Source organism: Pituophis catenifer, unplaced genomic scaffold (genome assembly GCF_029215685.1).
Source record: "Pituophis catenifer annectens isolate HBS135680 unplaced genomic scaffold, rPitCat1.0.hap2 SCAF_1, whole genome shotgun sequence".
Lineage (NCBI taxonomy): Eukaryota > Metazoa > Chordata > Lepidosauria > Squamata > Colubridae > Pituophis > Pituophis catenifer.
Window position 1 is genome coordinate 244,933,210 of NW_027256881.1, and position 23,683 is coordinate 244,956,892.

Genomic DNA, 23,683 nt, shown 5'->3' on the forward strand with positions numbered 1-23,683 from the left:
CATACACATGAATACACATATTCCCTCACAAGGGCTTGCAGTTCACAAAGGAAAATTCTCTGCTGAGATTTCAAGACATTTGGTGCAATAAATAAGTTATTGCCTTCTGAATGGTATTGAATGGTAATACAATGCATTGTAACCTGCTCAGCTTTCTCTTTTGTTTCAGAAGACCTTGGCAAATAAGAACATTTGCTTTAGAAAGTTAATTTATAGCCACAATTTATGCATGCATATTTAGAAATAAATCGCACAATGTCCTTTGAGAATTACTTTCAGATTAATGTTTTTACAGAGTTTTTTTTTAATTTCCAATTTTTGAGCATTGCTCCAAGCTCATGAATATCAGTATCTTTTTTTTATTTGAAAAAGGAAATACAAAAAAAATCCCCCCCATTCCCCCCACCCTTTCCCCCCTTCATCCCACCCTCCCCCCCGACTTCCCAGAGCAAAATACAAGGTATTTCATTTAATCAAACATAAACTAGATTAATCTAATTATCCTCAAAGTACTGCATCCCCCACCGAAACCTTAACTCCACTACAGATAACCAAATACTTCTAATACTAACATTCATTCATAAACTATTTGATATTTTCTTGTCTGATACTTATTTTGAATATAATCAATCCATCGTCTCCATTCCAATATGTATCTTTCTTGCGTGTGGTCCTTCAAGTATGCCGAGATTTTCACCATTTCTGCTAGGTTTGTTACTTTCAATATCCACTCTTCAATAGTAGGCAGAGTCCTTCTTCCAATATTGAGCTATCAGCAGTCTAGCTGCTGATATTAAGTTCAAAATCAATTTAGTCTCTGAAACTGTACAGTCCGTAATTATACCCAATAGAAACAATTGAGGAGTAAATTTCAACCTTCTTTTCAAAATGTATAAATTATCTGACTTTGATCTCTAATCTGTTTCGCCAAATTTTCCTCATTTTGCATAACCCCAATTTTTTGATCCTCCCTCCATCTAGCTTGGAGCTGACCATACTGGAACCAAGTATAAATTATCCCTTCTTCTTTTAATTCATCTAGAGATTTCAATTGCAACTTGCCCCTTTCCAAAAGAAGAAGCTCTTTATAAGTAACCACCTCTATTTTTTGCTCTGTACTTATATTTTCTATTGCATGTCTGGGGTTTGCCCATATAGGTATCTTATAGTTCAGCTTATATTGGTACTTTTTCCAAACCCTCAACAATGCATTTCTGAGTATATGACCCTTAAACACTTTATCCACTTTTTTTTCATACAACAAATAAGCATGCCATCCATATAACAGATCATAACCTTCTATGTTTAACATTCTTTCTTCAGTCAAGTTAAACCAGTCACTAATTTGTGATAAAGCTGCTGCTTCATAATACAATCTTAAATTAGGCATTTTAAGACCTCCTCTCTCACATATATCCTGTATAATTTTCAGTTTCACTCTTGGTTTCTTCCCAGCCCAAATGAAAGTATTAACCCCTTTCTGCCATTCCATCAAATTTCCATCTTTTTTAAGCACTGGTATCATTTGAAACAAAAATAAAAACCTAGGTAGTACATTCATTTTTATTGCTGCTATCTTTCCCAGTAATGATAGTTGTAACTTTTTCCAATTTTCCATTTCTTTCTGTACTTTTTGCCAAAGAATTTCATAATTATTTTTAAACAATTTCGTATTTGAGGCTGCAATATATACTCCTAGATACTTAACCTTTTTAACTACTTCAAACCTCGTTATCCTCCCTAACTCTTCTCTTTGAGTTATAGATACATTTTTAGTTATCATCTTTGTCTTGTGTAGATTTACTTTAAATCCAGATACTTTACCATATTCAGCTACTATATCCAACATATAGGGAGCCGCTTCAATGGGTTGAGATAAAGTAAGAACCAGGTCGTCTGCAAACGCTCTTAATCTATAATCCTGCTGTCTAATTACAATTCCTTTTATTTTGTCAGAATCACGTAGCTTATTCAACAAAACTTCTAAAGTTAAAATAAACAACAATGGTGACAAAGGACAACCCTGCCTCGTACCTTTCTCAATTTTAAACACATCTGTTAAACCTCCATTAATTATTATTTGTGCTGTTTGTTCCTGATATATTGCTCTAATTGAATGTATGAAATACTCCCCAAAGTGCATTTTTTCTATTATTTTAAACAAAAATTGCCAGTTCAGTCGATCGAATGCTTTCTCTGCATCCACGAATATAAACGCTGCAGGGACTTGATTATTTTCTTCCAAATATTCCAATAAGTTTATAATTTGCCTAACATTATATTTCATCTGTCTCCCTTTTATAAAACCTGATTGGTCATTGTGAATAACTTGTTGCATAACTGGCATTAGTCTATTCAATAGTATCTTAGCCAAAATTTTGTAATCCGTGTTCAAAAGTGAAATTGGCCTAAAATTTTCAGGTTTGATACTGTCACTGCGTTCTTTTATTTACCAGCTGAGCTCATCATTTCTGGACTGTCTGACTTTCCGTAGCTTGCCAACTTCTTATCAGTAAGCTACGTGCTTCCGCATTTCTTCCACATTCCTTCACACACTCCTTCCTTTGTTCTCTTGCCAGAAAGGTCCGGCTGAGAAATAGCCGGCAAGAATTACTTTCAAAATGTAGCAATTATCTTTCTTAGTTAGTGAGGTGTTTTATTTTCTTTACAACAAATAAATGAGTTTTATTAGAGAATATTTTCTTCGGGTTTTCTTTTCAGAATATTGCAACTTGGAGAAGCCACGACCCATCCTCTAATTAAATCAGGGTGATTGTCCCAGAGCCAAACATGGGATTAATCAATGTCCTGACATCTGGTAGCAGAGGATGGTTTGAAAAAGAATAAAGTTCACGTAGTTCTGGTTCTGGCTCGTGCATTTCTGTGAAAAGTTCCTTTCTGTAGGTAACATGCAATGCTGCACCACTGTCCAAAGTCCACAGGAGTCGTCTGTCGTACTCTGGTTGAGGTTGTGGATCATTGGTTAAAGCCAGTGTGGCAAGTGGAGTTTGTGGATCACGCCGGGGACCATGACGACCTTGTCTTCCGCCTCTGCCTCTGCCTCTGGAGTCTGTTCCTCTGGGCTGGTACGTGATGGGAGCTGGAACTCGTTGGGGACAATCCTGGGTGGCATGTCCCACACGATTGCAGGTGTTGCACCTTGGCATGCTTGGAGTGTAGGTCCTCAATAGCAATCTTGCCTTCCTAAATACAAGGAATTCTGTTGTTATAATATTAGGAATGCAGTATAAATATTTGTTTGTTTGTTTAATTAATTATTTATTTATTAAATTTATATGCCACTCATCTCAGCAATTCTATAGATTGATAGATATAATCAAATGTACTGTCAATCTGTTAGATAAAAAGTTTATTTGAAATTGGATTGACTTCAGTTCTAGCAATTTATGCATATGGAGAAAATTTCATATGCAGTTGATTGTATTTTATCCCCTTTACCAACTGGCACAGTTGAATCAGTAAGCTATTTTTCATTAATAATCAATTTAAATATCTTTGTACATTTGTATCTTTATTTATTTCTGTCCATGATGATGGTTTTCTCACAATAATTGCAAGTATGCTGCAATTATTGTCAAAAATGTGGACACAAAAGAGATATAAAGAAATCAAGCAGACCAATTCCTTCCTTCTTTCCAGCACTGCATGCAGAAAAGATCCTGATTTCATCCTCAGCGTCTCTGTATATGACTTGGAGAGATTTTATTCTAAAGCCCAGCAGAATTATTGCCAGCCAATGAGAATAATGCTAAGCTAGATGGACAAGAGGCATATTCTTATGCAGAATTCTGAAACACTTTCCCTAATAAATCTATGAAGTTATAAAACATAGGAGGAAGATATTTCAACTGAGGAGTTATTTCATTGAAATCCATGGGAATTGCTTCACAATAAGCTTGAAGAATAAGATTGCAAACTAATAATGCATCTCTTTTGGCGATGGATCTGGTAGTCTCTGTTGAATGGCTCCAATGAAGGTAAACCAGGTGGAAGCATGCTATTGTAAATCAGATCTAGTCAAATCCATCTGGTTAAATCTGATCAACTCATGGTTAATCAGGAAGGGTGAAGACAGCAATCACCAACTAATTCTTGGATTAGTTTTGATGGGTTGAGGAATGCACGTTACAAGGGTGTTAGCTGAATTTTGAAAAAGATGCTTTGGTGCAGCATTATAATTAAGGGAGGCCTTAAAAAGATTCATCTTTTCTTTCCAATACAAGTATTCCAATAGAAGTGGTGGGTTTCAAATTTTTTTACTACCGGTTCTGTGGGTGTGGCTTGGTGGGCGTGGCTTGGTGGGCGTGGCAGGGGAAGGATACTGTAAAATCTCCATTCCCTCCCCGATCCAGGGGAAGGTTACCGCAAAATCCCCATTTCCTCCCGATCAGCTGGGACTCGGGAAGCGGAGAATAGATGGGGTGGGGTCAATCAGAGGTGGTATTTACCAGTTCTCTGAACTACTCAAAATTTCTGCTACCTATTTTCCAGAACTGGTCAGAACCTGTGGAAACCCACCACTGAAGTATTCCAATATTATTTTTATGGAAATAAAGTGACTTGCTGTGGAAATTGGGATCGTAGAAACACCCAGGAGCATAGAAGAGTCCAAAGGCAGATGCATGAATAAATGTGATAAATGTATTTATTCATATAACAAAACATATTAACTATGTACAAAGGCTGTCTTAATATCCATTAGGATAGGAGGCACACAGCGTGTGTGACTACCCTTATCAAAGATCATGTCTCATGGAGAACAAACGTAAAAGAGAGTGCTTGGTGGAAAGGTTAGAGGGGGTTTTATACTCAGTGTAAGCCCCTCCTCTCCACATAGGGGTGGGGGCACTTTCTGCCTCCACTAGTGTCTGTATGATATATGTGCCAATGGCTTGCAAATACTTGACAGTTCCCCTCCTTGCGAGCCAATGGCATGCAAACATACAAATGCAATGCACAACAGATTTTACCCTGTGAGACATAACTTTTTACACAGATCTTTGTGCCTATCTGCTGGTAGAGGTTTTGTGAAAATATCAGCTGTTTGATATTTGGTCTGACAATGTGATAAAGATATAAACCCCATCTCTACTAGTTGCCTAACATTTTGATAGCGGATATCAATATGTCTGGACCTTTTTCCCACCGCATAGGCTTTGGCAATGCCTATGGCCCCGGTGTTGTCTTCTATAATTTGGATGGGCAAAGTCGGTGGTGTCCAGATGCTAGAAATTAAGGCATCAAACCATATCAGATCGTTCCCTGCCTCTGATAAGCATGCATATTCGGCCTCAGCGGTGGAGCACGAAACAAATTTCTGTTGCCCCACATGCCAATGGATGGGTGCCTCATTTAATAGTACCAAGAAGCCCGAAGTACTCCTACGTGTCTTGGTATCTCCGGCCCAGTCCGCATCCGCGAAGCATTTTAATTGGGCCTTGTCTCTATTCTCAGGTTCCAAGCGAAGCACGTAATCTGCTGTGGTCTTGAGATACCTTAATAGCTTTTTAATGGCCAACCAGTGGAACTGGGTAGGATGTTCCACTTGTCTAGATAGCAGGTTTACGGTTAGGGCAATATCTGGACGGCTCCAGTTACTTATATATAGTAATGAGCCGATCACTGACCTAAATAGAGTATTATTTTGGAACTCTGGGCTATCCTTGTGTGCCAATCCATAATAGTCGGTCTGCATTGGGATAGCCGTTGGCTTGCTATCTTCCATTTTACATTTCACCAAGAGTTCCTCTATCTTTTCCTTTTGGGAGAGAGCAAAACCTTTTGGTGTAGTGATGATTTGTACGCCTAGGTACTTGTCCACATATCCTAAAGACTTTAGAGTGAACTTTTTTTGTAGGGTCCTGGCAAATATAATACTTGCGGCAGGCGCCATCTTGGAGAGATCAGGCAGGGGAGTCCTTACCGGGATGGCAGGCATCTCTGGTGCTGCTTCCTCAGGCCTCTTTCTGGCTGCTGCCCTTGTCTTCAGGAGGGAGGCGAGCGCTGCTCGGCACTCCTCTTCTGACATCTCAGCCACTTGCCTGTCCAGGCTTTCATCTGGTCCTTCTGCCCCCTCTTCGTCAGTGCTGAAGAAGTCTTCTCCAGCATCGCTTGGCTCAGCCCCTGGGATCTCTTGCTGCATCTGGGTGGCCTCTGGCTGCCAGGGTGTAGCTGGATGGAAACCCCCTTCAATGTTTTCCATCGTTGATTCAGACTGGGGCTGCTGTGAAGTTCTCCTCCGTTGAAGGCCTCTGGTCACAACAGGGGAGCTTCTCTCACAGGTTATTTTGGAGGGCATCTCACCTTTTCAACAGCTCCTGGAGTGGAGTTCTGCTACCATTCCCTCTGCTACCATTCTGTGGAAATTGGGATCGTAGAAACACCCAGGAGCATAGAAGAGTCCAAAGGCAGATGCATGAATAAATGTGATAAATGTATTTATTCATATAACAAAACATATTAACTATGTACAAAGGCTGTCTTAATATCCATTAGGATAGGGGGCACACAGCGTGTGTGACTACCCTTATCAAAGATCATGTCTCATGGAGAACAAACGTAAAAGAGAGCGCTTGGTGGAAAGGTTAGAGGGGGTTTTATACTCAGTGTAAGCCCCTCCTCTCCACATAGGGGTGGGGGCACTTTCTGCCTCCACTAGTGTCTGTATGATATATGTGCCAATGGCTTGCAAATACTTGACACTTGCCTATCAGGAGTGAGCAGAAATATTGGAATAGTGGCTTAGAGAAAGTGTTTCCAGCAGAACTGTGATTGGCTGAGGGCTATTCCTGTATGAACAGGACTAAGGGAAAACCAAATATGAAATTGTCCCAAAGGTGCTTTTTCAGGAGGCAACTGGACTTTCTTGTTTTTTCTTTTGAAGATGTTTCACTTCTCATCCAAGAAGCTTCTTCAGCTCTGACTGGATGGTGGAGAATGGAAGGATTTGTATTTCTTGCAGACAGCTGGTCCTTTGCCTCCTTTTTGAGGATCATTGAAGCACTTGGAGGTTTATCTGTGTCCTCAGGGTCACCTGAGTAGTGCTAATGGTTTCTACTAAGGTGACCCTGTGAACACAGATAAACCTCCAAGTGCTTCAGTGACCCTCAAAAAGGAGGCAAATGACCAGCTGTCTGCAAGGAATATAAATCCTTCCATTCTCCACCATCCAGTCAGAGCTGAAGAAGCTTCTTGGATGAGAAGCGAAACATCTTCAAAGAAAAATATAAGGAAGTCCCGTTGCCTCCTGAAAAAGCACCTTTGGGACAAACATGACCTGGATGACTCAGAATTTCTACAGACAAACATGAAATTCCTTCAGATTCTTTAAAGCTAAATTAAGAATCTGATTAACTCGCCTTTCCCCATATCTATTTCTGTTGCTGAATGGAATGAAGAAAAAAGTCTATCCATTTTGTTACCCTTCTATTACTTGAATTACCTAAGGGAGAAATTAAAGCTGTAAATAACAGAGTGTCATTTTCCCATACTGTTTCCTTATTCCATATTGTCAGGCATGAAAGACCAGGTCCACACTTGAAGATCCAATTAAATTGATTTATTGCTAAACAGCCTGTGCATAGGAATATTCTCAACCAACAGTTAGCACCTGTTTGAAGTTAAATAAAGGGCCACGAAATTCAAGGGAGGTTGGACTTAATCGGATTGTGGCTACATAGGGATTCTAGGCTCATCTCTCTTTTGACTCCATCCCCAGGTTCTGTCACCCCTATTCCTACAATATATCCTACTCTGATGGATTTAGTTATTCTCTGCATTGCATTTTCAGTCTAATTTTAGTAAACAAATGTATGGAGGGAGAGGAGGAAGAAGAGGAGAGAGAAAGTAACATATCACAGACGTGGCACACCAAATAGTGAGAGCCAGCATGGTGCAGTGATTGATGTTAGTATAAAAGCAGGGCAATCCAGGTTCAAGTCAACTTTCATTCATGAAATTGTGGTAGTCACCATCTTAGAGACTTAGAGAAGGAGAGTTGAGAGCAGGTGATGGATGGAGAAACCAAACCAGGTAAGGAAGGGATTTTTACAAACTTTCAGATGGAGAGACAAATAGATATTGCCTCAGGCCACATTTACATTAAAATATATATCTTTTTAGAAAAACCCAACTCTGCACTTACTATTAAATATTTAAAGCATTAAGCAGTCATATTCAAGCTAACCAAATAAATTTGTAAAAGCTGTTAGCAGCCTGAACATGAATGGGGGAAAAAAAACTATTTTCTTAATCAAGGGCATATGAAAACAAACAAGAGGAGCAGTGCACCTAAACTCAATTCAGCTTGTTGGTTGTTGCTGCTTGTTGGTCTTAACCAGGGTGATATTCACTTACTTTCCCTACCAGTTTGCAAATGTGAGCGCGTGCATGTCCATGCATGCGCCCGGTCTTCTGCGCATGCACTTTGCTGGTGTGCGCACCTTCCATGCCTGCGCCCAGAGTTTCAAAAATGTTTACTACCAGTTCGGTGGGTGTGTCTTGGTGGGTGTGGCATGGATTGGTGGGCGTGGCAGGGGAGGGATACTGTAAAATCTCCATTCCCACCCCACTCCAGGGGAAGGTTACTGCAAAATCCCCATTTCCTCCCAATCAGCGGGACTTGGGAGGCAGAGAATAGATGGTGGTGGGGCCAGTCAGAATTTTTACTACTGGTTCTCTGAACTTCTCAAAATTTCTGCTTCCACTATTGGTCAGAACCTGCTAAAACCCACCTCTGGCACCTAGCCTCAAAAAAATGCCTCAATAGGATGGCATAGAGCCAGGGTGGGTGGGCAGGCCCACCTACTGGTTCAGGTGAACCTGTCCGAACTGGCTGAATACCACCTCTGGTTAACCCTTCAGAGTGAAAATAAAACATAATACTTTAAATGGAATCTAAAGCAAATAGGCAACTGGTGATCCACAAGTGTCACATTTGCAGAACTATTGGTCCCTAGGAGCAATCAGGGTATCACAGTCTGTTCTACTTCATCACCATCTATTATCACTGCTGTTTAAATGTATTCTGTCTTTTATTCTGGAAGTCAGTTTTGGCTATATTGTCAGAGAAATAATCCAGCTTGCTTCAATTTGTAAAGCATTTTAGAAAGGCTTTGAAACAAACTGGAAGGAAGATTTTGCTCAACTCCGTGAAATCTTTTTTTTTTTTTTTTTTAATTTTGATTTATATGCCGCCCTTCTCCGGAGACTTTTAGAGTGGGGATTGGATTCTGTTGCTGAACTACAGTTTCTACCATTGCTCATTGTTGGGTGGGGATGCTGGAAGTTGTAATTCAACAAATATTGACAAGCTATTGATTTTCTACCACTGTTAAACTCACAGGGAAGTAAAAAGCTACAGTTAAACTGATTTCAAGGTGCATATGATTTATAAAATAGAGATATGATATGTAAACATGTAACGGGATTCAATAGTTCATTATTGTGAAGCTAAAGGACTATACAATTCTTACAGGGAACTAAATACTAGCAATTATAACGTCTTCTTAGCTGAAATTTAAACTGATTAAAACAAAATGGGGGAAACAGGATATACATTTTGTGATTTCTTCCAATATAAATCCATTTTTTGTGCTCATTTTCTGTAACGGGTACATTTTTCTGTGCAAATTTTGAATGGAAAATGGTATTCCAGAAGTAGGACTAGGTCAAGTATAAATCTCTTACTGTTTTCTGGTTAACATATATATTTGGGGATGATATATTTATATGCCATGATAATATGAATTAATGATCTAAACAATTTTCTCCCCATTCCTAGATACTGCACACTTGTTTATATCTTTACGTTGACTTCTTTTTTAAAAAATAAACTCCCACATCCTACAAAGCAGTGTGGTAAAAAAACAGACGCAAGGGTGCTTAATTCTTTCTTAATCTATTTTGTCACTAAGTGCCATCCTGTAGCTGTTTTCTTGAAATACCTTTTGCCCTGGAGGGGAAAAAGAACAACATGTATAATGATTTTAAGCAGAAAAATTGCTGGAGGCATAAGTGTTACGTGTGTTGCAGAATTGTTAGTGGAAAGGAAAAATATAAATTCAGTAAATAAAGGAAATTCTTTTGGGTTAGAAAATTACTTGGCTCATCCATTTAGCTCAAAGTCATCTGAGATTGTTTTTCATTACCAAAAAAAAAAAAAAAATAAAAATCAGCAGAATGATACACATAGCTAAGTTTTTAATATCTGATCTTGTCTCTTGATTAATTAACATAGTTTTAGGCTTATTTCAATATCATATGCATATTTTAAACTATCTTATGTTTTAGGGAGTTTTCACCACATGTCTTTCACTGCATGTTTGTTATCTTAAGAAATTATCTAAGGTAATTTGAAGAACAATGGCGGTGCAGTGGTTAGAAACTAGTATTGCAGGCTAACTCTGCCCACAGTCTGGAATTCGATCCTGATCGGCACAAGATTGACTCAGCCTTTCATTCTTCTGAGGTCAATAAAATGAGGACCCAGATTGTTGGGGGCTTTTGATACCATCGACCATGGTATCTTGTTGCGCCGGCTGGAGGGACTGGGAGTAGGGGGCACCATTTTGTGGTGGTTCTCCTCCTATCTCTCCGACCGGTTGCAATCCATGTTGACAGGGGGGCAGCGGTCGACCCCAAGGCGCCTTGTTTGTGGGGTGCCGCAAGGGTCGGTCCTCTCGCCCCTCCTGTTCAACATTTATGTGAAGCCGCTGGGTGAGATCATCTGTGGTTTTGGGGTGGAGTTCCTTCAGTACGCTGATGATACTCAGCTGTACATTTCCACCCCAGACCATCCCAATGATGCCTTGGAAGTGATGTCCCAGTGCCTGGAGGCTGTGCGGGTCTGGATGGGGAGAAACAGGCTTCGACTCAACCCTTCCAAGACCGAGTGGCTGTGGCTGCCGGCGTCCCGGTATAGCCAGCTGACGTCATCGCTGGTTATTGGGGGCGAATCATTGGCCCCCACGGAGAGGGCCCACAACTTGGGTGTCCTCCTGGATGCGCGGCTGTCTTTAGAAGGGCATATGACAGCCGTGGCCAGGGGGGCTTTTTGTCAGGTTCGCCTGATACGCCAGTTGCGCCCCTTTCTGGACCGGGACTCCCTACGCACGGTCACTCAAGCCCTCGTCACTTCTCGTCTGGACTATTGTAACGCTCTCTACATGGGGCTCCCCTTGGGGTACACCCGGAGGCTCCAACTGGTGCAGAATGCGGCCGCGTGGGGGATTATGGGAGCGACGGGGCGCTCCCATGTGACTCCTCTCCTGCATGAGCTGCATTGGCTTCTGGTGGACTTCCGGGTGCGCTTCAAGGTGTTGGTGATCACCTTTAAAACGCTCCATGGCTTAGGGCCAGGGTACTTACGGGACCGCCTTCTGCCACCAATAGCCTCCCACCGGCCGGTTCGCTCCCACAGAGAGGGCCTCCTCAGGGTGCCGTCGGCCAGACAATGCCGGCTGGCGACCCCCAGGAAGAGAGCCTTCTCTGTGGTGGTACCTACCCTATGGAACAATCTACCCCCAGAGATACGAGTGATCTCCGACCTCCGGACTTTTCGTCGGGCCCTAAAAACTTATTTTTTTCAGTTAGCCGGTCTGTCTTGATTTTAGGGTTAGTTTTAAAATTTTAATATTGATTTTAAATTGACAAGTTTTAAATTACGGGCCAAATGTATAAATTATTTTAACTTTATTTTTAACTGTGATGTTATGTATAGATGTTTTTATTTTGGCTGTTCACCGCCCTGAGTCCGAAAGGAGAAGGGCGGTATAAAAATTTGAATAATAAATAAATAATAAATAAATAAATAAATAAATATGCTGACACTGTAAACTGCTTAGAGAGGGCTGTAAAGCACTACGAAGCAATCTGAACGCTTTGCTATTACTAATCAGTATGGCTACCATGCTTGCTGGGAACTCTGGGGGTTATAGTCCTTACACGTCAGGAGGAAACACACTAGATAGGGGAATGCTGATCTGCATCTAGATAACTTCATCCAAGTTCTCACTGAAGTTATCTAGATACACCATTTCAGCCTACATGTAAGGATCAAATCATTTGGATGCTACTGTGTTTAAAAGTGTTCTCTCCACTTATAATGTGGTGTGGCAAGAGAAAAAGCTGTACTCTAGCTTTCTCTTTGTCAAGCTAGTTTTCCTATGTGGAAGAACATCCAAGTAGTGGATTCTCAACGTGCATTTAAAGCAGTACTACACAGATACAGGTTTTTCTCCCCAACCAAAGCTAGCCATGAACCCAGTCCATTTGTATATGGATTTATATGTTGCTCGGTGTCAGGAAAACAAACCAGATTTTGATGTTTCTGGACTTTTGTTTCTCTCCCTCTCCCTCTTCTCTTGACAGTTTTTTATCATGCTGTTAATTATCTTTGTGCTGGAGCTCACGGTGGTGATTCTTTTCTTCGTCTACACCGACAAGGTACGTCAAAAGAATTTGTTTTCACTGTCTTCTGTTCCTTTCAGCAAATGCCTCTCCCTTCATCAGTAAGTCATGAAGCCTTTCCCTTGGCATGCAGGTCATGTTTTCCCAGACTCTACCACCTCCCTGCCTTTCAGGAATCATGTTCTCTGAATGCCTAAATATTTAATGCTCTGGGCTCCCTCTTCCTTTTCCCCTCTTTCGAGTTTGCTTTCCTTTCAAGGTCAAGCACATTGACAACACAGCCACTATTTAAATATGGAGCAGTTTAATGAGGAAAAACTGATGAAAACTCATGCACTAAAAAGCAGATAATAATCATCACATTAAGAAGTTCATTATGAGAAACAAATGTGCTGAAAGTCCCAAATTGGCCATAGTAAAACTAGCGTTTTCCATAGATTAGAGGGCTGCATAATCTCAGCTAAGGAATTCTGGAATTACAGTCTTCACATGTCTCAGAGATGGCAAATCAGAAAAGATGTTGTAGATCTAAATTAAGAAATACGAAGTTAATGAATTAGATGCAATAGGCACAAATAAAGCTTGACAATGTGTAAGTTACTTGGTAGTGCTGATAATACTTGCTAGCATTCAACAGAGAAGTCTGCTCTGATGGCATTCCTGAGAAGAGGAGTGCCACCGTGTTCCTTAAACTTCTCCTATTTACAGAGCTAAAAAGAACAGAGTTTTCCAAAACTGTCATGGTAAGTCTTAAACACTATTTCCTTCCCTATGTGTTTCTTTTTAAGCCATCTGCTCTTTCTTTTCACTTCCCTTTCCCAGCCCATGCATAGAAACTAAAATTCCCCCCTTTCACCACCTGCCAAAATCAGAGTTTCAGTAACCACTTAACCCACAGGTGTTTTTTCAAGAGGCAACTGGACTTTCTGGTTTTTCTTTGAGGATGTTTCCCTACCATCCAGTCAAAGCTGAAGAAGCTTCTTGGATGAGAAGCGAAATGTCTTCAAAGAAAAATCAGAAAGTCCAATTGCCTCTTGAAAAAGCACCTTTGGGACAACCATGACCTAGATGACTGAGAATTTCCGTAGACAGTAAGTACCGGTACTTAAGTTCCACATCTCATAACAAGCTCCAAAGAGAAGCAGCTTATATTAAGAAACAAAAGGAAATAGGCTATCAACTATCTTTATCTGGTGAGCGATAGGATAATAACATTTAAATTTCATGTATTGATTTTTATATTCCTCTTCTTTAAGCAGATTAGGTTGGAAAATATTGATGATTCCATCCTCCCCATTCAAAATGGATAATTTTGCTGCTGAAATTCAATGTCAGTTATGAAAAAGCCAGAATTGTTTGTTACAATACATTACCCTCATATCCTTTAAGATAATGGGCAATAATGTTCCAAAAAATTAACTTTGTACCAACAGGAAATACTAAATCAACTTGTATGGAAGATAATTTATGATGTCGGTAATCGTTTTAACTTCATCTGTTCTGAAGGCTTATGAATTAATTGCAGCCCCTTAAGAAGAGAAACTTACCCAAAGTGCTTTCCAAAAGATAGCTGGATTTTCTTTGTTGTTTTTTTCTTTGAAGACTTTTTCATTTCTCATCCAATTTTTTTTTTTCAACTGGTAGGAAAGAATGGGGGAAGTCTAGTTTCTGACTGATGGGGAGAAGGCCCCAAGGTCCTTTCAGTGGGTTCATGAAGTCAAATAAATATTTTAACTTTTCTCAGTTTTAATTCCTACTACATTACCTATTGGTAGATATAACTCACATAAACTTTGGATTCTTTGGGGCCCTCAATCATTTTAAGAACGTAAAGGGGTTTCTGAGGTGAAAATGTTTGAGAATCACTGGTCTTTAGGATATTTGATGGCATGAAACAAAGGCCATTGCAATGTAGATTGTTGCCCCATTGGTAGAAGGGAGAGTACGCAGAGGTGCTTAACCAGATCAGTCACACACTATAAACAAATTACAACTATTTTGTGGTATGAAGTTGTTTAAATGTATTTAGGGCTTTTTTCCCTAAATGAATTGATGGCAAATTTTTGTATTCTCCTTTTTGCATTCTCCAATATAAATAAAACACGCTCCTGAAGCTGCAGGAATGGAACACAGGAAAAAAAAACTAATCCACTCACATCAATATTTTCTTTTTTTATTGGAAACTTTTCTGAGTTATGTATTTGTTACTTTGAAAGCAAGAACTTGAGTTTGACACTGAATCAGATCAATGTCCAGTTTACTTGCTGCTCTCACAATGCTCAGCTCTTCTGTGTCACAGATAGTTCTCTTGTACAAAAAATCCATTAACTGGAAGTACTAGGAATTAAGATGGGGCTTCATGCACACACCATCTGCATGCTGCCTCTGATCTAATGATAAAAATAATTAATATTTCTCTTAGGTCACTGCATTCAATTTGATTATTTTCCAGAGCTTTCCCTTATGATTATGGACAAAATAAATTTTCATCCTGCCTCAGAAAGCAGCAGTCAACTTGAAATATTGACGAAAATTAAGTATTTGATTTTCCATAATCTCCACAAACCAAGTTTAGTTTGACTTCATTTAGATGGGACTAAGTTGAGAAAGGTTGTGCCATTATACCGTAGTTGCTTTCCACTGTCTTCTCTAAATCTTCCATATTCCTTATTTGTGAAACAGAGCCCTACCCAATTCCTAAGAAGCTCCTCTCCCATCCCATCCCCTCCCCACCCCTCCCTTCCCCTCCCCTCCCTTCCCCTCCCCTCTCCTCTCCTCTCCTCCCCTCCATGGGTCAAGATTGTTTAATCATCCTTTGCCATCTCCAAGTTGCTCCCTGTTCAAGTCCTCCAAGTTTCAAATTGTGCTGCTGGTCAAATTAAAGATTACCCCCATATATGCCTGCCTGATTCAACTGTTTCTTGGTATCCCCATTTCTATTTCTCTTCATCTTAATTTTCACCCATCATTGCTGGCTTTCTTGAGGATTGAGTGGAGGTCTACTAGGTGAAGATATACTTTCTGGAGGTATACGGGTATACTAATAGTCCTTGACTTATAACCATTCATTTAATGACTGTTCAAAGTTATGGTGCTGAAAAAAAGTGACTTATGACAGGTCCTCACACTTATGACCATCACAACATCCCCATGGTTACATGATCAAACTTTGGGCACTTGGCAACCTGTGATGTATTTATGACAGTTGCAGCATCCCAAAATCAGGTGTTCACCATTTGCAATTTTGCCAGGGGGCTTCCAACAAGGAAGGTTAATGAGGGAAGCTAGATTTGCTTAATGACTCTGGTGATTCGTTTAATGACCACAACAAAGTAAGTTGTAAAGTCAGGCACAACTCACTTATGGATCACATCATTTAGTGATGGAGGTTTTGATCGCAGTTGTGGTTAAAGACTACCTGAATAGCATAGATCCGTGATGGCAAACCTATATCACGTGTGCTAGAGGTGGCATGCAGCTCCCACTCTGATGGCACGCGAGCCGTCGCCCCAGTTCAGCTCTGCTGCGCATGCGTGCACGTCTCCCACTGGCCAGCTGGTTTTCCGGTCTCTGCTGTGCATGCACGGGGGATGGGTCGCATGCAGGGGGGGGTGCGCTTTGGGCACTTGGTCCGGAAAAGGTTAGCCATCACTGGCATAGATGGTGTAGTCCTCTCCACCATCTGCCACACCCAGCGTGGCAGATAGGGACAACTGGAATCTATTCCAGTTCTATCTGGAGGGTGACAAATTCTCTGCCTTGCTATAAATGCATTGTTCTTCCAGAAAGAGCAACTCACATGTTATTTTAAGATAACTACCTCAGACTTGCCTGAGGGCAAGTATGAGCACTATATTTTCAGAGTAACAATGCATTTAGAAATACATAATCTTAACTCTCTAAATAATACACCAGTAATAACTTATTCCGCCTTTCCACTTTTAACATCTGTGTTTATATTTTCATTATGGAAGTTTTCCCAAAGGCAATAATAAAGCCCAGATTTACTTGCTTTTGTAACATTGTTTATCATTCTCCAACAGATAGGTTTATTCAGATTTTTCCCTTTCTTCATCTGATTTATAAAAAGAACTTTGGTGCTGCAAACTGGGAAACACAATTCTAGGATTTAAAAAACACACAACCCAAAAGGTCAAAAGTAATGGGAAGGTAGCTGTATTGTGAGAATTATACATATTATTGGCCCAACTTGTGGCTTCAGAATTTAAAAAGTGAAAATAAGCTTAGTAGATTGGAAGTCCAATAAAGGATTAGAACAGAATAAAATACTGTCCTGGCAAATCAGGATAATATAAAAAAACAGTAGAGAGGTAATTAACAAAAAAGGATTGCAAGTTTGGCTCCTGTCACTCATCCTTGGCAGATGTCTCCTTCCTTAGACTTCTAGGCCATGGTGGCGCAGTGGTTAGAGTGCAGTACTGCAGGTTACTTCTGCTGACTGCCCGCTGCCTGCAGTTCAAATCTCACCAGGCTCAAGGTTGATTAGTCTTTCATCCTTCTGAGGTAAAATGAGCACCCAGATTGTTGGGGGCAATATGCTGACTCTGTAAACTGCTTAGAGAGCGCTGTAAAGCACTGTAAAGTGGTATATAAGTCTAAATGCTATTGCTAGGCTTGCTTTTAGATTTCATATAGCAGCAGGTTTAGAAGTTGGACAAATAATCCACTGTTAATTACTAGCAATAAAAATTACAGAAAGAGGAAAAATACAGAACTCTATGTAAGTCCAATTGGATTAGATATGGAGAAGGGAGTATTCTAAAGGATTAGCACCAGTTAAAGTAACATAATATGAACCTCCTCTGGTCAGGATTAAAATGGAATTTAAATCATGGTGACATTTTTCATTATCATGGCTTAGTAAGACTATGATAAAATGACCATTCTTCCTTAAATCCCGTTAATGTTTCAACAGTCCTGATTCTATTACGTACTATTTGGCTCTCTATAGGTAAAGATGTTTTTTTCCAGGTATGATCAAAATGATCAAAATCAATAATTATTCAAACTGTGCAATGTAAGCAAATTCTGACTGAAGTTTACTAAGCATACCAAATAGGAAATATGTTGATGCCATTCAAGCATTTCCCTTCCTGGATAGGATCTTTTCCCAGATGGGCAAAGTTGCAAGGGGCTGAAGATACCATTTTAAAAAAGTTTGGATGATTTTAGACATTAGCCTGAAGATTTGCCTGTGTTTAGTGGAGCTAAATTATCTGCTAAAGTTGACATTGTCGTAAGACTTCTGTCCCTTTGCTTTCCTTCCTTGTCTTGCCTCAATTCCATCCAATTTTATTTCTCTCTCTTTCCTTGACTCAACTGTGAAAACGATTGGTTGATATTTGTAGATAAGGAATCAGTTAATAAATATTTTTTGTTTTGGCCAGCCATTATTTTGTAGTGTGGCTAGGTAGGTTTCTATGTATACACATTAAATATCTGGAGATAAATACATGTTTTAAGCATGCATTTGTTGAAGAACAGATGGTGTGTTCAGCCAGAATCAGCAATCCTAGGTTGACAGATTTAGAAAACATCACCTAGGAGGTTTTAGTGGGTTTATAACATTTATTGTTCACTCTTGGGAGGATTATCTTAATTTAAGAATTATCTTCCTTTTTGAGAATATGATAACAGGATCTATTCATGTTATTAATGAATAATAATGTTCAATGAGTATGAGTTGAGTTAAGGTGAACTCTTTATTGGTTAGGATGCCACTGTTCCTCTGATATTAAGAAATTAAAATCATAGAACCATAAAATATAAAGGATGGAAATAATAAAGGAGAAAATTTGTAGCTCAGGGTTGACATGAGTGTTGTGGCCCCCCAGCGGCCTGCACGGATTATTGCTGGTCCCAACGACAAGGAGGCTAGTGTGATGATGCGCCAGCAGCCGGTGCTTGAGTCGGACAGTGAGGAGGCTGAAGAAGATGTGGTGCCAGAAGCAAGGATTCAGTCAGGGCCTTCAGAACCTCCAGAGGCTCCTTTAAGTGAAGAGGAGGAGCCTCTTCTCAATGCATGGGCACACAGAGCTGCCAAAAGGCAGGAGTGGTTCCTCAGGAGGAGGTCTCCTCGAGAGTAAGGCTTGGGGCTAATTGGCTACGCCCTTAGCTTATTTAAGAAAGAACGCAGCTTGTAACAAGCTGCAGGAAACAACTTTAGTTTGCTAATCATCGCGCTGGGATTTCTCTGCAACCTTGCTTCTGGGCTTTCTGCCAACTCCAGTAAGACTCTGACTATCTTATCTGTGGAATTCTGGCAGGCTGTTAAGAACACTTATTAACAGCTGGCATTTGCTAAAACGCAGTTTGAGTAAACTAAGTTTTATTCAGAGTTTGTGTGCGCTGTGTTCTTTGAGATCCATAGCTGGGGCAGAACAATGAGGGGTCCTTGCTTGTTTTCTTGCAGACATTTCATTACTAGGTAACATTATCAGTGTTACTAAGGAGTGTAGTTTGCTGTCAAAAGAACCAATTAGAGAACATTCACAGAACCATCAACATTTTTAAAGGAATCCATTTTACTAGAGAAGAAGAAAACAACAACTCACTACCATTCCTGGACCTCCTGGTCAGCATAGTACACAGTGGAAAACTAGAAACGCAATTCTACAGAAAAACCACCCATAGTAGCCAGGTGCTCCACTACCAAAGCAACAACCCAACCTCCCACAAGAGAAGCTATGTAAGGACTTCATTTAAACGTGCCCAAACACACTGCAGCAACCCGGAACAGCAGAAAAAGGAAATAGAGCATCTATACAATAGCAAGCTCAGAGAGCATCTATACAACATATTCCAACAAAATGGATATCTAGGCAAAGTTATCAAAAAAAAAAACCCATCCCCACCAACACTGACAGGGCAAGCCACCAGAATATAAACTGACAGAAAACTGCACTCCTTACTAGTATTGATTGTGTTACCTAGTTTGGGTAACGAAACATCTGCAAGAAAACAAGCTCAGAGAGCATCAAGGACCCCCTCATTAAGGATGGAAAGAATCTTGATGATAATTTTATCCAACTCCCTGCCTAGAGCAGGCATCCACTCTTACCGCATCTCTGACAGATGACATTCAGCTTGATCATAAATACCTGTGATGAGGAAGAGATGCTGCCTAGGGGAACGATCAGATAAGAATGGAGTGGGAGTAGGCTCACAGCTGCATAAAGTCAGAGAAAGAAACTCTGAAAACATCCTCCCTGACTTATCAGGCTGTAAAAAAGATGGTGGGAGATTTGCACTTTTAGACTTGCGAGATTCTGTTAATGTAGCCTTACAATAAAGTTCAAATCACTCATGTTTCCTGGCTGGGAAGGCTGACCATATCTCAGATGAAATGCAATCACCATCTGCCAAGGCAGCTGAACAACTCTTACTGTAAGAAACTTTTCCTTGATGTCCAAGTAAAACTTACTCCTTTATAAATTAAATCTACTATTTGTTTCTTATTTTGGGAGGGAACACTGAGCAAGTATAACCTGGTCTTCACAAAATAATATTTTTGTACTTGAGAAGAGCTATCATATCTCCTACACCCTTCACTAGGCTTATTTTTAATTATGTGTTGGATTTATATCTGGCCTTTTATTAAGGACCCCAAAGCAGTGTACATAGTGCTCTCTTGGATCATTTTTCCCCCCAACAGCAACTCTTGAGGTAGGTTAGACTGAATGACGGTGATTGACCGAAAATCAGCAAGTGAGCTTCTGTGGCCGAGGATGTATTTAACCTGTGTCTCTCCATTACCAGTTCAGTCCTTTAGCTGCTACCCCACACTGGCTTTTAGAATATCTTCAATGTTCATCCTAAATCTATTCCTTCCAGCCCCCTAATCCTTTTAGCTGCTTTTCCTCTGGACACCCTCCAGTTTGTCAATAACCTTCTTAAAATGCAAAGCTTAGAAGCGAACACACATTTCAGTATTCTAAAGCCAACACAGTAGAGAGGAGATGCTGACTTACATTGGTCTTGTCACTTTGTTGTTGTGAACTAGAATTACACTGGGGGAAGGTATTGTTTTGTTTTTCTTTTATGGCAAACTAAAGCTGGAGGATTACCCATAGAACTTCATGAACAAAATCCAGGCCAAGCATGCCATCCATGCCACCCCCTCTTTTACATAATCCCATCAGACCTGAAGAGACTATTCCTGCCCTAAAACAAAATCTCCTTAATCTTGCCAGGCAGGAAGAAAAGACACACCTGGATGCAACAAACAAAAGACAGAAATGTTACACAAATGCCCAGCAGCAGGCCTAATAAAAGAATTGCAACAATTTAGCTGGGTAGAAAACTGCAGACATTCCATTCTAAATTGAGGACAGGTGTCTAATCTAATGTTCCCCTGCTTGTTAACATGAGAACAGAGCATTTCAATGCTGCTCCCTCTTTTGAAAAGGTGCAGTGCTTTTGCCTCTCATTTATGTGTAATGAAAACCTACCACCAACTCCCTCCAGGGTCATAGAAAGCCACCAGCGAATCAAAGTCTTAACATTTCCTGCTCCCAGGGTCACAACTTCTTTGTTCTTGTTCCTCTTTCTTCTTTGAACCCAATGATCATTGCTTCCAATAAAGCATGATCTTCCTCCTCAGTGTTGTGCTCCATTTCTTGGCGTCCACATTTCTTCGTCTTTTTTTATCTAAATCATCCTGTTAACTCATGTTCCATGTGTAATCCACCAAGATACCCAGATACTTTTTACATGTACTATTGCCTAGAGCCGTGATGGCGAACCTGGGGCACGCGTGCCAGAGGTGGCATGCAGCGCCCTCTCTGTGGGCACGCGAGCCATCATCCCAGTTCATCTCCACCGTGCATGTGTACGCACCTCTCGCCAGCCAGCTGGTCTTCGTGTCTCTGCCGCGCATGCGTGGGGCATGTGCGTATCCGTGGTGCGCATGTGGGGGCGCACATGCGGTAGGTTGGGGCACATGCGGGGGGCGCGTGTATATGCGTGGGGGTGGGGCACATGTGCAGGGCCATGCATGCATTGCATTTTGGGAGTTCAGGCATGTGCATTTTGGGCACTTGGTCCAGAAAAGGTTAACCATCACTGGCCTAGAGAATGATCACTTCCATTTCCATGCATGTTTTTGACTTTCCTCCCCAAAAGATTGCATTTGTCTCTGTTGAAATTTATCGTGCTGGCTTTTCTTCATTGGTCCAGCTTATCAAAATCTTTCAGAATCTTAATACTGTTCTCTAAGATGTTTGCTATCACTCCACCTACTGTATGTGGTCTTTGCAAATCCCATTGTCCCAAGTTATTAATAAATATTTGGACAGCAGAGAGCCGAGAACAGAGCCCTGTAGTGTGCCCCTTGACACTTACTTCCATCTTGAAGCATTGACATATGCTTGTGTACAATTGTTTAACCAGCTCTGCAGCCATTTAATGGTAGCATAATCTAGCCCATATTTTTCCATCTTGTCTGCTAAGTTTTTACCGAAAATTTATCAAATGTTTTGCTGAAGTTTAAGTATATATTATTTACCACATTACCATACCAACTAGACTGGTCTGTCAAAAAAGACAAACAGATTTGATATGAGTTGTTCTTAATACATTTATTCTTTGAAGCTGCCTCCTGCCAACAAAGAATTCTTTTCTAATTAATATGAACAACTTAATTTAAAAGCTTGGAGAGGGTGAAAGTTTTGGCTATTGACTTTTTTTTTTTTGTCTATTTTCCTATTCATTATCACTGTTTTTTAAAGCATGAGAATATATTTGTTCAATCAAGGTATGAGAATATAAAGGATTTTTTAAAAGATTAGATAGTTAATTATTGAAGGAAACTCTGTTGCTGCTGAATATTTTGCAAAAGGAGTGGTCACAAGACCCAACATCTATGGAGTTTCTCAGTCATTCAGGTCATGGTTGTCCCAAAGGTGTTTTTCAAAAGGCAGCAGGACTTTCTTTTTTTTCCTCTTGGAGATATTTCATTTGTCATCCAAAAAGCTTCTTTAGTTCTGAAGAAATTCTGGATGAGAAGTGAAATGTTCAAGGAAATCTTCAAGGAAAAAACAAAATGACGCTGCTTTTTGAAAAGCACCTTTGGGACACAAGACCCCACCTAGTTTCAAATGAGTTAGCTTCAAAATTCCTTCATCAGATCTTTAAACCTTACAACATTTGTGACCTTAACAACATTTGAACAAAGGTGTATATCTACTTTTTTTTAATAGCAAAGGAATCTGTCAAAATTATATAAATTAAGTTCTGAACACATTGATTCTCATTAGAACTCTTTGTGACATAGAATTTCTTAGATTGCAGTATATTCTACTGAAAGGACACAATAGAAATTGTAAGCTTTCTATTCGGCATTAGTGGACCTGCAGACAAATTGGTACATAATAAGCTTCTTAGTTCTTTAGGCTGTCAATTTTTGAAGAAAATTGCAATTAAAAACCATCAGTCTTAGAAAATGAATTCTGCAATCGATGTATGATCATTATCCCCTAAAACATATAAATTGATTTAACATAACAAATTGACCCAATTTCTGTTGTTACCTGTCAGGTTTATTGTGGAAAAACACTAGAAAATGAAAATACATCTTTGATTAGATCAGGATGGAAAACTGATCTGACTGAAAAATTAACACAAGAAAAAAGAGCGTTGAAAAATCTTGAAATAAAGTATATTGTAGATTTACTTCAATCTACAGTAATATACATTTACTATTGTATTAACAATGCTCATCCTAATATAATTCTTTGTACAAATATTATGGTACATATTGAAAAACTATATTCAATATTTATAAATATATTTATATTTGAATATTTAGTAACAATGTTTTAAATGCTTGTGTAGTTCTTTAAGATTACGTGTGTATGTGTGTGTGTGTGTAATTATAATATGATTTTATCATTTCTATTCACTTTTGTTTATATTTTTGGATCTATAGTTGCCTTTTTGTTTCATTCTTTAATAAAAAGAAAAAAACTTTATTAAACTTTATGAGGTAAATTCTTTGACATATTCCTGTGGTCATGAAAATTAATTTTAATTTAATAACAGAAGATTCTTTAGGGGTTTGTATGAACCTAAGAAAGATCAGTTTTATTTCCCAAATGCATTAAGAGAAGTTTTATTTGATATTTCCACGCATACAAAGCACAATTCCTTATGAAATATTATTGAAGCATTAGAAGTGAGAATATCAACAAGAAGGAAGGATGCACGTACAGAAAAATCAGGTACTACTTAAATA

At 39.6% G+C, this 23,683-nt stretch overlaps 1 protein-coding gene across 3 annotated transcripts in view; it reads left to right on the forward strand.

Annotated features, from left to right (window-relative positions):
* TSPAN4 (tetraspanin 4) overlaps positions 1–23,683 on the forward strand; it is a 437,882-nt gene that overhangs the window by 357,856 nt on the left and 56,343 nt on the right. For all 3 annotated transcript variants that reach the window (XM_070957398.1, XM_070957396.1, XM_070957397.1), the window contains exon 3: positions 12,391–12,465. In XM_070957398.1, the coding sequence (XP_070813499.1) occupies positions 12,391–12,465 (75 nt within the window). The remainder of the gene's footprint in view (positions 1–12,390; positions 12,466–23,683) is intronic.